Here is a 17,486-nt window from a genome sequence, read left to right as displayed (position 1 = left end):
ACTGGTAGCCAAGAGGGGTTGCTGTGAGGCAGGGGGACCACTCTCTGTGCCCCGATGCCTTCACCCTCCCTTCCATGGCCACCAGATGCTTAGCACTTTCAGAAAGAAAGTGCTAGACCCAGCATCAAGGTCTCAGGCCAAGCTTTGGCTTGTTTTGCTCCTGCTGACTTCGAAGGATGGGGGGCGGGGGGGGGGGGGGGGGGGGGGGGGGGGGTGCAGATGACAGCCAGCTGCATTCAGCCCCAAACAGCGGCACCCTCCAAGCTGTGCTAGCTCCCTGCCCTGGCCGGCTCTGCTAATCTCAACTCTCCCACTGAGAGGTAAACATTAATTTAAACTGGAGAGGATATCTTGTCATCCACTCTCCTGCCCGGCAGCACCAAAGGTGGCGCACAAATGGCTGCTCACCCCATACCATATGCTGTGTCACCTAGTCCAGCCTATGATTATAAACAGAACCTAGTAAAGAGAGAATCAGGGGCAACCATCGTCCCTTTCCTGGGGGCTCGGGATTCATATATTCATCCAGAACTTGTACCCTACCTCTGACAGAGCTAAGTTATCTGGCTAGGAGGAAAGACAGAGATGCGTAGACCCCACAAGAAGTCCAGTATCAAATTTCTCTTCAGCTCTTAAATGTCATGATTTATTTTTATTAGTATATGTTAATAAATTATGTCATTTTATGCTATTATGTTAACATGAAAAGTTAGAGGCTTCATTATGGCACTTCCATATTTATGTGTCACTTTTGCTTGGGATTTTTGCTGTTGTGGTTTTTGTTGCTGTTCGAGTTTTTTTTAGACTTTATTGTTGTTTTGTTTGGTTTTTGTTTGTTTCTTTGCTTGTTTGAGACAGGGTCTTTCTCTATAGCCCTAGAACTCATGATGTAGGCCTGGCTGGCCTTGAACTCACAAAGATCCACCTTCCTTTGCCATCCAAGTGCTGGGATTAAAGGTGTATGCCTCCACACCTGACTTTATGCTTTGTTCTTATTCACCCCTCTCCTCCACTGCCCTCTCCCAACCTCCTTGACCCCCTTTTGCTGGGTCCTCTCCCCTCCAAATCATCTCCCCACTTGCTTTCCTGTCACATTCATTCCCTTGCTCACTCTTTCCCTCCCCTCTTTAAGGCCTCTCCCTCCCCTGTTACAATGACCATTTCTACTTTCATTAACCCTTAAAATTAGAGGTAGAAAAAGCCCAAGCACAGAGTCTCCCTGTCCTCCCACACTCAACTTTCTCCACCTGTACCAAGGACTAACCATTGGCACAGGGAACAAATGCTGGGTCTGGTCAGACAAAATGAGAGTGGGGACAGGAGTAGTGCTGTGGAAGTGATTAAAGTCCCATTTTTAAAAGACATGAGTAAAAATCAGGAGAATTTGCCTTCATTTTCTCACTGTGTAGGACCATGGGCAGATCTCTCTGAGTTCTCGTTTCCGTGTTTAAATCTGGCAAATACCACATGCTTCCCAGAAGTCTAGTGAGGACCTGATGAGATAGTTATGAGAGCACTTTGGGAACTATACAGTGGTACATCCATGCAGGAGATTATTGCTTTAGTCCAATCCTTTAGTTAGTTTTGCAAATATTCATTGAGAGGTTTCCATAAACAAAGTCCCAGATGCCCACTAGTACCCAGGACCCAATTTTCTCATGCAGTCTTCTATGTGTGGAAAAATCTCTAGTCTCTCCTCGTGTTTAGGGCTTCTCTCTCTTCTGTAGTCCACAGGAGCTGGAAGGCAGCAGAAGCAGAGGCAGGGACTGCAGAGCATGGAGCTGTAGCACCCAAGAGCAGCCAGAACTTTGCCCCACACTCCTCTCAATCCCTGGTTCCCATTGCTATCTGAGCAGCTCTAGTTCTGGCAGCTGGCGGGTAGAGTGGCGGGGGTGGCTCTAGAGATAAAAATAGCCCCCAAGTGGCAGAACTGGGGTGCCATTCTGGAAGATGACAGAACTCAGGTTGATATAGTAGCCATGGTATCCACGGGAAATCTCTAGGCACTGGATGGGGAGGGGTTCGAGGAAAGGGCAGAGGTATTGTCATCACTTTCCCATCCTGATGGGTGGTGCTGTTATTGAGGTAGATAGAAGTCCAAAAGATCAAAAAGAAATTAAATAGAAGTGTAGAAGGTCCTGGAAGGCAAAGAGGGACAGAAAGAAATCTGGGAGGTGCTCCAGAAGATGGCCAGATCAAACATTGAGCCACAGAGTGAAGGAGTCTGCTTCTACCTTGCTTGTGTATGAAAACAGCTCCCCAGTCTCCTAACTAGAAGTCATTCCTAACGGGTGTTCCTAGCAACAGTCCAGCACAGCTCAGACTGTGCCATGGAAAGATACAATTTAAGCAGCTTAAGCCTTATATCAGACTGATAAGAACTCAGGAGTCCCAATGCCCGGCCCAATACAGCACACAAATGTATCACCTCTCCCTTAGATTTCAGCCCTTGAGAAAGGGAGTAATTGGGAGAGGTAGGCAATAACATAAGGTGAAGGCAGATGGGAGAGGAGGTACCAGGACCCCATTCAAAAGAATGCTTCTCCAACTCACTTGTCCATTGATCCCTCTCCCTGCACTGTGGAGTTCTGCTTATTAGCCACCTCCACAAACCACCCCACTAGTCCAATAGACCACATCCCAGCAGATGTCCCCAGCAGATGTCTTGCTTCTAGGCGACTGACCAGATGCTTAAAGCAGTCTAAGATGGGTAAGAGCTGTCAGCTTGGCAAGAGATGACTGTAGGTGTGTGGAGCAGCATAAGGCTGGGTCAGCAGGATTACAGTCTAGTCGCAGTACAGACCCCATCCTACCAACTAGCTCTGGGCATTGGCTGCTTCCTCTGTAGCCCTGTGCAGCTCTTACATTCAGGGCCTGGCTTTGCAGGCACTAGGGAAGCAGGGTATCTTGGCCTTGATTCCCAGGTTCTAGAATTCTTCCTTTCTGATTAGCTCACTGCTTCCCCCAATCAGCATTTACCAGGTCTGAAAGGAAGAGGGTAGCTTCCTTTTTTATCAGAGAAACCACTATGAATTTCCCAGGAAGTTCTCCTGCATTTCTACCCTCAATCCATTCTGCAGCAATCAAAACAACGGCCAACTTTGTTGACATTTCAAAGGCAAGCAGAGGAGATGTGTTATGCATCCTCCAGGATGGAATTCCTAAAGCTCTGGCTTGGTGCAGAGATGCTCCAGGCTATGAAACTTGGCAAGTGTGCTCACTCATCCCAGGCTGAAGGGAGTTTCCAAACAAGGTGGACATAGAGGACAGAACTAGGAAGAAGGTGCCAGGCTAGATGTTGGATGACTGATAAACAAGGGAGCAGGAAGCTAAGAATGTGGAAGGAGAGGGGAAACTTCTGAGGCCCAGGATCCTGTCAGTCAAAGGTTCCCCAGGCACCTGACCCAAAAGCCCCACTCATCCCAGCCTAAACGATGCCAATACCAGCTGGCAGCCTCGTAGTCCACTGCAGCCACCTTAATTATTTGTAAATTTGACTTCTCACTGCAGCTGTACAATCAACTGACCTGAGAGCCCAGCTCAGTCAAGAGTAACCCTAAAATACTCCTGACCCTTCTCTCAGCCCTATCCCCAGGCCTCCCTGGATGCAGCTTGGCCTTCCTCTCTGCCAAACCCCATCACAGCACCAGATGCTGAAGCAGAATCCTAACCTGATGTTTTCTTCCCAACTAAGAATAAGAACGGTAGATAGAACAGGAGCTGGGGGGGGGGGGGCTGTGTGTGTGTGTGTGTGTGTGTGTGTGAGAAAGAGAGAGAGAGAGAGAGAGAGAGAGAGAGAGAGAGAGAGAGAGAGAGAGAGAGAGAGAGAGAGACTAACAACACCACTTGGAGAGCCCTGCATTGAATGCTTAGCAACCACTGTTCTCCTACCCCTGCACAGGAACCCCTCTCACTGTCCATCCCATCTCAACCCCTCCCAGAACTCCCTCCCGGCTCTCTTGGACCAGCTGTCATCCCCTTAGGGACAATCTCTGGATCTAACGACTTCTGACCTCCCCAGTGTCTCCCCTCCACCCCACCTGCTGCCCTCGTTTTAGGCCTCTTTCTCTGCAGCTGTCCTGGAGAGAGTTGGAAAATAGCTACTCAACTTCCATACCTGAGAAAACCAGCCCCTTGAGACTCAAAGTCAATTACTTGGCTTCTTCCCTGGAGGAACTGAGAGGATGAGGTTGCTGATCAGGCAGAAGAGAGGTCCTGCAGGAAGCAGGAGTTGGGGCTGGACTCTGAAGAAGGCCCCAAAGGGTGTCTTGCAGCCAACTTACCCCACTGTCACCACAGCAACACCTACATGATGGGATCCTCCCCACAGATTCTCTGGCTCCCAGCCAGAAATGAGGAGTAGGAGGCTGAAGACAAGAGAGGGTAAGTGAAGGTAACAGGGGCCGAGAGGGCAAAGTGGGACACAGAAAAGGAGGAAAATGAGTCTAGGAAAGAAAGGAAACCCAAGAAAGATGGGGGCAGAGGAGAGAAAGAGAAGAGAGTGTAGGAAGGGTCAACGGGAAGGAAGGGGAGAACAGAGGCCTTACAGATTTTCTCAACCATTCTTTTGCAGACTCAAAGACAAGTAAGACCTTTTATAAGGGTTTAGTGGTGGCTAGCTGGCTAGTTGGTCTTTTGATTTTAGAAACAGAGTCTCATGTAGCCCAAGTTGGCCTTAAACTCCCCCGAATGCTTAGATTATGGGTATGCACTGCTGCACCTGGTCTCAAGGTTTACTTTTCCTCCATTCTAGTCTGGGAGGGAATGAGAAGGGAAAGGTCTAGAGAGATCGAGGCTTTTCTCTGACTGAATCCCACCCGGCTTTCCAGGCCTATTGCCCTTCACCTTCCTCTTGGCAAAAAATGTCAAGTGAAACCTCACATGTAACCACTTTGTCTCCCCAACCTGCCTCCTGGGGCTCTGGGCAAACATAATAGTATCTAGGTTCTACAGGACTTGCAGAGAACTTCTAAAATAAGAAGTAGAAGAAATACAAAGTTAAAGTAGAAATAGGAAACATATTATAAGAGAGGGGGACTATTACAACCAGAAGGAGAGGTTCCCTAAGCCATAGCTGGGAGTGAAGGAAGAAGAGCTGACCCAGAGTGAGAGAGATCCCTCCCTCGGTGTTCTCTCCTCTCCACAGTTCCAGGTAGCTGAGGGGTATAACCTGCCTGACAATATTACCCCAGGCCAAGAATTTATGATAAGTGCAAAAGGGGGTTCCCCAACACACACAGAACCCCACCAAGGAGGAGGGCTCTTCTCACACTGACCATTGCTCAGAACTACAATTGTTCCATCTTTGTCCAGTTCAGTCACTGGGACAAGATAACAAAGACTTCAGCTCTCCTTTCACAGTAACCCACATTTTCACAATTTAGCTCATTTCCAGCCCCACTGAGACCAGAAACATGTCCTCACCCCTCCCATGTAATCAGCAAAACTCGTCTAAATCATGCCCCAAATATTGGGGTCCAGTTTACTTGATATTCATGTATTCCTTCCTCCCAAATCTTCATCTTTTTCTCTCATCCAGTCATTAGTCTTCCATTAATTCCTTCACAAAGCAAGTTCCCCCATGCTGAAAGATCTCCAGACTCTATCATTTAAAGCCCCTTCCATACGGACAATACCAAAGAACAGAGACTCTGGGAAACCATATGAGTTCAAGATCACATGGCACAGAAACGTCAGAGTGGGAATTTGAGCCCAAACTCACCTCTTGATATTCTCTCTGACCTTCTTCCATCATCAGCCTCCATGACTCCTCCAGTACCTGTTCTGACCAGGTGTGTGGGAAGCTCTTTCTTTTATCTGAATTTGAGTTGCCCTGTATCTGGGCCTTTCCTCAGCATACTGCAAGAATTCCCCTCCCTCTACATCCCAGATGTCACTCAGTCCTCATTCACACAGTGCTGTGAAGGAAGGAGAGATGATGGGAAAGGCAGTATAAAAACCAAGGAGAGATTCCCTGGACCATAGCGAGAAATGAAAGTGAGAGGACTGGTTCAGGGAAGACAGCAAAAAAGCCTCCCACTGAGGTCTGCGAGGCCTGGTGCTCCTGTTGCCAGAGGTGGAAGGAGCCACAGATCATCCTGCAATCTCCACAGCAGCTCCACGGCTATATGCACAGAAGGGGGAATGACAGCAGGATTCCAATGTTGGTAAGAGCCACACAAGATTACTGGATGGAGCATATTTGACATGATAACCAGTGGCAGGATCAATCAATGAGACTCCGGGTTCAGTCCCTCAGATTCCTCCTGCTGCCCTCTGGGTCTCCCCTAGGACTGAAGATCACATATACACCATATCTCATTACTAGCATGCTCATTCACATACACTTGTACATCATCTCATCCATGCCTAGAAACACTTGAGGCATTCGGGTAGGAGCATACCTTCCCAGCATATTAACTGTCAAACACACCATTCATAACCATAAAAAAAAGAGAGAGACACCGTCATGGAGCTGTGCTTCTGTCATTCATCACCCTCTACCCAGATTTATAGATATACATATCTGGCACTCACAGTTTCAGTCTCTCGTTGACACAAAACACAGCCTTTATATCTTCTCTGTAACTCATTCAGTTCCAGGCTCTATCCTGAGATTCAATAACTCAAAACACAGCAATCGTACCGTCTCCCTTTCTTCTACCTCCATTTTCTGCCCATGCTTCCCTCCTGTGTGGAGGTACACATACACCACAGAGTCAGAGAAAGAACTGGATTCCATGACTTCATACACACATAATACATTAATTTCTTTTTTCATTCCCTTATAATAGCATTTCTTGAGAGCCTTTGTTGTTCAAGGTACCACATGAGACTCTGATGAAACAAAGATAAGCAAATATCACCTCAAATAGGTCCTTGTTCTAGACTCAGCTATTATGACCTTGAACCTCTGGAGTCCTGAAAATGAAGCAAGGGAGAGACAAGAAAAGAAGACTGTGTCTTCACTGTCCCACAGACAGGAGGATTTTCTATCTGTAAAATGTAAAATCCTGAGAGAAACTGGGGCAGAGATGGGAGTGAGGCTTGTATTGCCCTGGGAGACAGAACTCATATCTCTGTTTTCATGTGTGCATAACCCCCAAAGAAAGACTGGGCAAAAACCCAGAGTGGCAGGATTTTACCTCCTGTATAAGAGTAGCAAGATGGTGTGCCTCTCCACACCACTGGACAGCTCCTTGAGGGCAGGAAGCATGCTCACTTCATCCAGTAGTACATCTCCAACATCGAGCATGCTACCTGTCCCAAGCAAGGCACCCAGACTGTTCTTGAATGAAAAAATAAATGAGCCAAGGCAGCACATCAATCATGGTTTGTCTTATTCAAAAAAGACTCTGAAAACTACTTCTACATCTAGACTCTCTCCCCCACAGTCCCCAATTCCCTCTGGTCTTAAAGGGGGACAGCCAAGTCACATCGCTCATCTTCAGCTGGAGATGCTGAAATCAGCATGACCAGCCCCTCATTTCCAGGCTGCCTTTCTCAGCCTCTTTATTTATGAATCTCCTGAGTTAGAAAAGTTTCTCTGCTAGCCAGAAGTAAAATCCCACTGTTAGAGACTTCCCCAATTCATACAGCCTCAGATTCTCAGCTGACCCTTGACAGAGTCCTAGTGTGAGAAATGGGATTCCTGAATGTTCTTTCCAATAAGAAACTGCCCTGCATGATTTGATTAGTGGAGGCTTTGTGTCCATAGGCAAAAGTACCCTAAGAGTCTGGATGTCCTAGATTAGAACTTTAAAGGGAGGGGGAGTAGGATTGTTGGGTTTGGGAACCAGATACATAAAGAGACAGATATGCAGAAATCCCATCTGTCTTCATTTCCACTTAGTGCCTAGTCCTGAGACAGCCATGACTACCTCCCTATTTCCAGACCAAATGACCTCTTTTACCCTCACCCCTGAGAAGGAGGGGGGGCCCTGTTTCCATTTCAGGGAATTCCTCCTTTCTCACTTCTTTAGAAACAATGACTAGATGGCTTGGAAACTCCTACCTGGGAAGGAAGGAAGGAAAGAAGGAAGGGAGGGAGGGAGGGAGGGAGGGAGGGAGGGAGGGAGGGAGGGAAGGAAGGAGCCTGAAATCCTGTTGTTTTTTGTTTTTGTTTTTCCTTCTTCTGGTTGTCAAAGCCTCCTTAATATTCAGACAAAGACAAATCCAGAAAGCCATCAACCTGGGCTCTACCTTTAAATCTCTCTCTACCTTGAGAAAACAAAACTGAGAATCCACTCCTGGGGATGAATCAGCTAGCTAGCATTCCTTAGGACCAACTTGCTGAAGTGATATAGACCAAATTAATCAATGAGGTCACTGATTCTTGCCCACCATGTAAGGCCATCTCAACTAAAGCACTATGGAAACAGGCTACCTCTACAGTTTTCTCTCTCCAGAGTTCAGTACCACCTTCTGGGGTCCTCTTTGCTCACATTAAAAGGGAAACAACTTTTCATTTTCAGGAAAGACTTTTGCTTGGATAGAAAAGTGTGGAAGGTGATGAAAATGGCAAATCCATTCTACCACAGGGTCCTGCTACCTGGAATGAGGGTCGAGTCTGATCAGCCACTAGTGCCATCCTGAGACACTGGAATTCTGTCTGTGGCCCCGATGCCTCATCCTTCCTCTCAGCCACTTCCTCACCTGCCACTCTCCTCAGCTTAGTTACCATTGGCAGAGCATCATTTTCTATCTATCGAGACCCACCCTACAAAAATCTATTCAATTTGGTTTTCTATTTCTTTACCCTAGAACTCATTCCAAGGCTGCGCTTCATAGAATCCAGCAAATTGCGTTGGCCAGAGGCAGCGAAGGAGGGGGACGAAAGAGCACATTTGGATTCCAAGCCTTGTTGCCCACTGTGCCTCATTCTCCCTAAGGCCTCTGTAAGCAGCAAGCACATAAATCAGACTCACCTGCTCAATCTAAGCTGTCAATTCATCACCATTGGTGAAATATTTAAAGAACAAAACAGACATGGGCATCTGTCCACCTCCTATCTTTATTCCCTCCCTTTATCAGAACCAAGGAAGAAAAGACTCAATGCTTGCTGCTGAGAGAACTGAAGAAGAATGGGGTTCAGGGATGGTTATCATTTTGTTTCCTATCGATCACCTCTTTCCTAGGGCTGCAGAGAATCTCTTAGAGAGATGTGCGTCTTCTCTCATTCTCTGATTAAGAATCAACAGACTGCAGAGATTATCCAATGGCACCTGCCTGGGAGGTGAACACTGTGTTTGGCTTGTCTCTGACCCAATCCTGTTCTGCTTTGAGGGGCAAGATAAAAACTTCCTTTTCTTCCTCAGAATGGTGCTTGGAACGCCTGAGCCCTTCCTCTCTTGTATTCTTCTCCATGTACTCTAGTCCCACAATAAGGAATGATGCCTACATGAGCTGGGAGATCCTGGGAGAGCCTATATAAACAAAAAGGCTTTGATTAAGCCAATTATGCTGTTCCTGTCAATCAATCTTCTTCACCACCACCCCCACCACCACCCTTCTAGCTCACAGGTGAGGGTTCCAGTCACTTCTCCAGACTCCAGGTGGATCATTAATATGCATTTTCCAGACCCCAAAGCAGATGATTCTGTCAAGTACAGGGTACCCTCATCCTGCTCCCTGTAGGATGCAGGAGGCAGACCTACCAATCCCAAAGAAGATACATAGAACCCACAGGTTGGCACAAGTATTGCCCTGCACTAGATCCGCATTGGTGTGCAAGCACTCTTCACACCTCTGACCCATGGACACTGGTGCACATTCATGCAATGTGTCCCATATCTGCACAACCTGCTCATGGATATGTGTGAGTCAGCCTGGCACCTCCTAAAAGCTGCCTGTCCGCAGCCCTGCCACACCACACATACTGTGTGCTGCCTCTTCGAGCTGCTGCGTGTGACACCCTGTCACCCAAAGGGCCACAAACACAAGCACAAGCTTTGCAACTCCTAAACCCGCTCTAGCCAAAGAGCCTCCTCTGCAGATGCTTCACACATGTGGCCTGGACACGAGTGTCAGGGCCATGTTTCCTCGCACCTGCCAATATGTGTGCCCCAGAGAAATCTACCTGCCGGGTCCAGTTGCTCACCCCCCCCCCCCCCGACACACACACACACACACACACACACACACACACACACACACACACACACACACTCACACAGAGCCCAGGCTCCCCCCTCCACATTCCTCTGCCAGAAACTCACAGAGACCGTAGCTTAATCCACATCTTCTTGCTGGGGGCGGACTTCAGCTCCAGGGGTGATGGACAATCCGACTCCAGCATCTCTGGAGGACTGCGGGGGGACAGCTCCATGCTTAGCCACTGTCTAGGGAACAGAAGGAGGAGACAGTCCCTCTGCTCAGCTTTGACCCTTGCCGAGAGACCCTCTCCCCTCATCTTAGACCCTTCCCACCTGCGGCTGGCGTGGACCAGCCAGGCCGGTGTCTCTGGACTCGGCCCAAGCTAACAAAGCTGCAGTTCCTGCGGCTGCTCCTCTCGTGCTGCCCGGCCAAGCTCTGGGCTCCCTCTTCCAGCCCTCCGCGCCGCCGCCACCACCGCCGCCGCCGCTGCCGCTACCTCCGCCGCGCGCTGCCACAGCCGCCTCCTCGCCTCCCTCCTCCTCCGCGGGCCAGGGCCCCCTCCCTCCGCTCCCCTCCCTCTTCCTTGGTCCGCCCGCCCGCTGGTCTAGCGCGCGGCTCAGCCACTCCTCCCCCTCGCCTAGGAGCGCAGGGGAGCCGGGGGGGCGCACACACTCAGGAGCGCCCAAGGGCGAGCACGCGCACGGGCACCGGGCACGAGTGACTGCTGCGTGTGCCCTGAGCAGGGGCGGGGGGGTGGGGGAGTGCGTGTCGACAGCGCGCACAGGCGGCCCGCAGGACTTGGTGTGGATGGTGGGGTGGTTCCTCCCGAGTGTATTCAGAGTTTCTGTGGATGCACACATGTGGTCGCAAGCTTCCACGCGTGGATAACTGCCCTGTGTTCCCCGTGGTCCTTATCTCTCCCTGGGGCACCCGGACGTGGGTGGAGTGAAGCCACAAGCCTCAGAACCTAGCTAGGCCAACCCGGCCCAGGCTCCTGTCTTTGAAAGGGAAAGTTCTGGCGGCTCAGAGCAAGGCTAGCATCCCACAGCTAGCCTCAGCTCCCACAGCGGGGGTCTTCCCGACCTGCCTCTGTCGCCCACCCCACGGTTCCTCCAGACACCTGCCTGGAGGGAATTTCTCCTTGACTTAAAGCTCTGCAGAGCAAGCAGCCCCCAAGCCTTCCTTAAATACCCAGTAACTGCACACAGCCAGGAAATCAGGCCTGATAGCTCGCCTCACCCGTTCCAGCTAGTTTCGTTTTATTCTGCCTTCAGAGGAAGAAATTTAAGGGCTGAAGGCCCAGTGCAGAACAGCCTCTCTGCTGAATAAACATTTTGTGAAACAAGAGGATGGGATTTAAACTTAAGACTGTGTGGCGGCAAAACCTCTTCCATCCAACGGGGGACTCTTGCCGGTACCTGTTCTATTTCTTTGTTCTCCCTAACGAACACCTACTTCGGTACTGGAGAAACTCCCATGCGATCAACAAATAGAAATAGATTCACTGACTGCAACTAACAGGTGTTTTGTTTTGTTTTAATTTCTAACATGACACTAATCCAGGGTTCCAAAATGTGAATTTGAGTTTGGAAAGAGAGGTGATTGCAAGAAGACACACAGTCTAAGCTCTTTTCCCAGGCGAAGGAGGAGAAAGGAATAGAAGGGGAGTGCTAGGCTCCCATTGTGAAGGAACTGCCAACTCAGGTCGGGGCTTCTTCCTGCAGAGAAACAGCCACCAGGAAGTGCAGAGGTGGAAGGCTATGACAGAGTTGGAGATAGAGCCAAAGGTGACAAGAATCTCCTGTCAGGCAATCTTCAACACACATCACGCTTCTCTCCTCTCCAGAGGAGCAGTCACAGCCAAGAGACCTCAGCGTCTGAGACCCTATCACTCTTGCACAACGCAGCTGACAAAATCTGTGAGCAGTCTCCTTTACTAACTAAAGAAGGGATTGATTGGAAACTACACAAGAATTAATTGTGAATTAGGATTAGAGTTAAAAAGCTCTACCTCAGAAATTACATTAGAACTAAGGAGTTTCCAGATGTAGAAAGGCAGTTCAACTAGAACAGTTAAAGGGGAAGGAGGGTTCCAGAGTGGACTTTCAACGTTTCTTGTCAACACCGTGGCAGGCCCAGCTCTCCAAGGCCCCTAACTCCTGACCCTTTTAAAAGAAAGGTCATTTGTAGAATCTGTCTACCTTCCTTTCCATTCAATAAGAAAAGGATGCCCAGAAAAAAATAATACAGTCCCACAGAAGTTAGCCTCAAAGTCAGAGCCAAGTCTCCCAACCTTCTAAGGCCTTTTCCACTTTTTAGCTTTCACTTTCTTTAGTCACAAGTTCTGGTGTTCAGCTTCACTCTCATTCCCCTAGCTGCAGGGCAATCACATTTCAGCTTTATGAACTCCTAAAGAGACAGGAATAGTATGGTATACTTGCCCCCATTCAGAGTCAAGAAACAGTTATTCTCTCCCTGTCTTTTCCACTTCAGCTCCCTTCCCATACCTTTCCTAGGCTCTTTCTGCCCAGCCTCACAGCCTTTCCGTTCAGCTTCTGCAGAACTGCCTTGCTCTTGCCCCTTGGAAAGTCTGCCTCCTCACACACCTTGCCCCACAATCCCTTCCAACAAGCTCAGAGTTTGATAAAGACTAAAAGTGATGCTTTGGCAGCAGGTGACGGATGGATGTGATCTGCCTCCTACGGGAAAGCTATTTAAAGGGACAGCCCCACAATCCTCTCTTTCCAAAGTGACAAGAGAAAAGCCTGCTCTTCAGTCTCTACCATGCTGCAAACTCAGCTCAAGTTAACTTCTGACTTCCCCAATCTGCAACCTGGTCTGCAGCTCCTGGTTCCTGTTCAGGTGGGAGGGAGAATACCTGACAACTCACTGAGGTGTGGGGGCTGAGGAGGGGGACTCATCTTCACCTCCTTTGATGACAGATACTTGGGAGAAGCAAGAGGCCTTAGGGGGAGGAAGGCTGGAAGAACATTCTTCCCCCAACAACGTGAGCACATTCCAGCCATGTGCCAGCCTCTTCTCAAAGTCAAACTTTGTGAGGGAATAATTAACTGATCCAGGCACCTGAGTCTTAGACTACAGAAGTTGGTCCTTAGCTGGGACCACCCTTCCTTCAGGATCTGGTGCTCAACCCACATTTGCATCCTCTTTGTAAAGTGCCAGAGGGAACCCTCACTTTCCTTGGCCAGACCTCAGACTGCACCTTGAGGCTGCCCTCTTTACCTGTCTCCTGGATAGAAAACCATAGCAGAAGAGGCAGCATCTCTGCTGCCCAAACCAAAGACAGCACTTTAGTAAGCATCTCCCTCCAGGCCTGGTGGGAGGAATAATTCCATCTCACTACTGCAAAGAAGTTAATGGAGACTTAATGAAAACACTGCACTAATGAAAATCCTGAGACTAGAACTGACTCGCCCTGCCAAGTCAGAGCAATTGGGGTCAGCATCCCTCCTGATAGTCACTCCTCAGTTCTTTTGGGGCCTAAGTTAAACAAACTGAGGGGTCTCAGAGCAAAAACAGTCCATAGTTGATTGTGTCCTGGGCTCTAAGTCAGAGACCCTCCTCATTAAGGAAGCAAATACCCGAAATGCTGAAGTGTCCTGTTTTTTCATGCATCCATTCACTGCAGGTCATTCACCTTTCATTCCTGCCAGTAAAGGTAGTTGCATCCTCACCTCTCCTCTTTGTTCCTTCTACAGTTTTCTGGATTCTATAAAGAGGCAGTCTGTCAGGCAGAAAGTCCAAGACTAAGCATCAGACTTGAGTTCCAGTTCCAGTCCAACACATGACCTGATTCATTAAGTCATTTATTGTTGTTGATTGTGTTTCCTGGCCTACAATATGGAAGCCTTCCCTAGCTACCTTTCAAAATTGTTGTAAGTATAGAAAATGCTTTGAAAAAGTATAGGTGGTAGATAAATAGATGGACACAATTACATGTCTATAAAAAGAGATTATGTCAAATTGCAAAATTTCTGGAGTGGAAAACAAATCTGTTGATGTGGGTGGGTGGGTTACAAGGGGGAAATGGGAGTTGTAGCTTGAGTTTTCCTGCCTGGCCCACAGTCAGGGCAAATCTCTCTCACCTGCCAGTCCCACAGCCACTCAGACCCAACCAAGCAAACACAGAGACTTATATTGCTTACAAACTGTATGGCCGTGGCAGGCTTCTTGCTAACTGTTCTTACAGCTTAAATTAATCCATTTCCATTAATCTATACCTTGCCACATGGCTCGTGGCTTACCGGTATCTTCACATTCTGTTTCTCATCGTGGCGGCTGGCAGTGTCTCTCTTTCTCAACCTTCCACTTCCCAGCTTTATTCTCCTCCTTGTCCCGCCTACACTTCCTGCCTAGCCAATGGCCAATCAGTGTTTTATTTATTGACTAATCAGCAACACATTTGCCATACAGAACATCCCACAGCACTTCCCCCCCTTTTTTTTTTCAAAAAGGAAGGTTTTAACCTTAACAAAGTAAAATTACATATAATTTGGGAATTTGGGCGTAGCTTCTCTTACTACTTCCTGCTGGAGGGGGGTGCTGTATCTTATGGGGATACAAAGAAAATTTTAGGATTATGGAATAGTCCATGAGGCTGTATTGTCTGAGCCAGTTGCCTTCAAACCATTCTGGATGTTGGATCATCTGGGCCATGGTGTCATCGGAGACCTTTCAGGGGGTCTTGGCTGATATATCTTAATCTGGAACAAATCCATAGCCTCTGGCTTTCTGTGGGAACAAAAGAGACTCTTTTCCAAAGCAACATATCCTTATATCCAAATTTTGAAGTCAAGGTATCTTTAAAATATATATATATATCGGTTTAACTCAACAGCTTTTACAATCAAATGTTTTTCTGCAGTTAAAAATCCCAAAGACAGGGCCTGGAGAGATGGCTCAGAGGTTAAGAGCACCGACTGCTCTTCCAGAGGTCCTGAGTTCAATTCCCAGCACCCACATGGTGGCTCACAACCATCTGTAATGAGATCTGGCACCCTCTTCTGTATACATAATAAATAAATAAATCTTTAAAAAAAAAAAATCCCAAAGACAACACAATCCAGATTCTCTGTGTAATATCCATTTTTACGTGGCTTATTTTTTATACTACCTTTACTGTCTCTTTAAAGACTATTTTTAAAAACTATGTATTTGTTTCTATAACTGTATATATCACCTTTTTTGTCTCTTTCAAGCCTACGTATATTTTACACACATTGTAAACTATTACATCTGAATCTGTCTTATTGTGAATCTATTGCTTTAAACTGCAGCAGCTGTGGCTGCTGGCTCCGCCCACCTCAGCTTCCCAACATGGCGGTGGTTTACCACCAGCTCTGGGAGCTATCGTGGGTCTATGCTTTTATCCAAGCAGCGTGTAGCCCAGAAACCTCTTTTTGTTTTGTACTAGTAAAGGCTAAATCCACCATGCAGCTTAATGTGCCACTTGCAGAGGCCTCATTCCTGCCATACTGCAGGTCGAGTGTGCACACTAGGAACCCTCCAGTAGCTCAAACCAGCAGCTGCCGCTCATTTGAGAGAGACAATTAGGAACTGTTTTTAGCTCCGTTTTAGAATCTTTTTTCTCAGTTTTTAGGTGGAAACTCTTGCCACCACGTTGGACGCCATTTGTAGCTTGAGTTTTCCTGCCTGGCCCACAGTCAGGGCAAATCTCTCTCACCTGCCAGTCCCACAGTCACTCAGACCCAACCAAGCAAACACAGAGACTTATATTGCTTACAAACTGTATGGCCGTGGCAGGCTTCTTGCTAACTGTTCTTACAGCTTAAATTAATCCATTTCCATTAATCTATACCTTGCCACATGGCTCGTGGCTTACCAGTATCTTCACATTCTGTTTCTCATCGTGGCGGCTGGCAGTGTCTCTCTTTCTCAGCCTTCTACTTCCCAGCTTTATTCTCCTCCTTGTCCCGCCTACACCTCCTGCCTAGCCAATGGCCAATCAGTGTTTTATTTATTGACTAATCAGCAACACATTTGCCATACAGAACATCCCACAGCAGGGAGTAGTTATAAAATCTGTGTGGTAATAGAGTTAACTACTCTGTGTCTTGACTGTGTCACAGATATACAAACCTACACATGGTAGGGCTGTATATACATACACAGAGAACCAGTATAAGTAAAACTGGAACACCTGAATGAGTTCAGTGAATTATATTAAAGCCCATATCCTGGTTGTGACCAAGAACTAAAGAACTGTGAGGTGTTACCATTGGGTGAAACTGTATAAGGATAGGCAGGACCTTTCTGTATTATTTCTTACAAGTAAATGTACATCAAGTATCTTGATTTTTTTTTTAATTAACAAAGGGACATTATGTCTACCTCCATTGCCTACCTCTCTAGCAATCCTCCGGGAGATTCTTTGTAAATGAGTCTCTATGCAGATGGAGAAGGGGTCTGTATACCTCCTCAAACAGAAGAACCAACTGGAGATACAGGGGTGTAGGGTCAGCAGGGTGTAAATGGTATATGCCTGGAACCCCAGCACTTATGAGGCTAATGTAGGAGGATCATGAATTTAAGGCTAGCCTGAACTACATAGCAAGACCCTGTCTCAAAAGAAAGATGTGTCTTCATCAGCTGTTCTTATAGTATCAGCAGGTCTGACACTGAATCCCCCGCTTTGCACATAATGTCTTTTTCATAAAAAGGAAGAACCATCATCAGCTAAGGCCTGAACCTAGAATCTCCATTGCATCTATCCCTAAAGAGCAGACAGTTGTTACTAAAAAAAATGTTTGTTGATTATGGGTGTTAAACGAAGGAAATATTGACTAACCCCAGGTCTGAAGAAATAAAAAGCAAACATCCATACACAATCCCAAAACAGCTATCAAATTGGTTTAATGAAAGCCGGATGGTTTTGCTGAAAGCCAACAACAATTGCTTCCTTTTCATGGTGGAAGTATGGACATGACCCTAACTAATCAACTGGCTAATTATATTTTCCCATTCCAACTATTCTGGACCTGTGACACATATGATCTGTCACTCCAGCCCTCCCTGGCAATGAGTGTGTGAGTGAAGGATGGGGCTAGTGCTTTCTGCCATGGAGTTACTCAACCTAGTTAGATGCTATCTTAAATGCCCCAGGCTCTGTGACACTTGAAATTCTAATTGGTGCAGAAAAGGGCTAAGTTGAAACAGCTTATACTCCCTCAATTATCCCTACTCTTGGGCCCTCCAACCTAATGAGGTCTGTGAAATTTCAGATCTACAAGAGAAGTCCCTGCCTGGAGCAACAGCTGTACTCAGGCTGACTAGGGGATTTAGGGCTAAGTTAGTCCCACCCATTAGGAGGAAGAGTACCCCCAAATGGTCTAGGAGGGAAAACCCACAGG

At 47.5% G+C, this 17,486-nt stretch overlaps 1 protein-coding gene across 2 annotated transcripts in view; it reads right to left on the bottom strand.

Moving 5' to 3' along the window:
* Window positions 1-10,543, bottom strand: part of Pde1b (phosphodiesterase 1B) — a 28,456-nt gene extending 17,913 nt beyond the window's left edge. Inside the window, exons 1-2 of one of the 2 annotated variants that reach the window (XM_052749193.1) lie at window positions 10,428-10,543; window positions 10,218-10,340 (exon numbers count right to left, since the gene is read on the bottom strand). In XM_052749193.1, the coding sequence (XP_052605153.1) occupies window positions 10,218-10,327 (110 nt within the window). In that variant the 5' untranslated portion in view covers window positions 10,328-10,340; window positions 10,428-10,543. Of the gene's footprint in view, window positions 1-5,722; window positions 5,742-10,217; window positions 10,341-10,427 lie in introns of those variants that run through there. The other variant, XM_052749194.1, reaches the window with a different exon arrangement.
* Window positions 10,544-17,486: the final 6,943 nt, after the last annotated feature.

Source organism: Peromyscus californicus, unplaced genomic scaffold (assembly GCF_007827085.1).
Source record: "Peromyscus californicus insignis strain IS unplaced genomic scaffold, ASM782708v3 Scaffold_20__1_contigs__length_68692818, whole genome shotgun sequence".
Taxonomy (NCBI): domain Eukaryota; kingdom Metazoa; phylum Chordata; class Mammalia; order Rodentia; family Cricetidae; genus Peromyscus; species Peromyscus californicus.
This window is presented reverse-complemented; position numbering and strand designations above follow the sequence as displayed.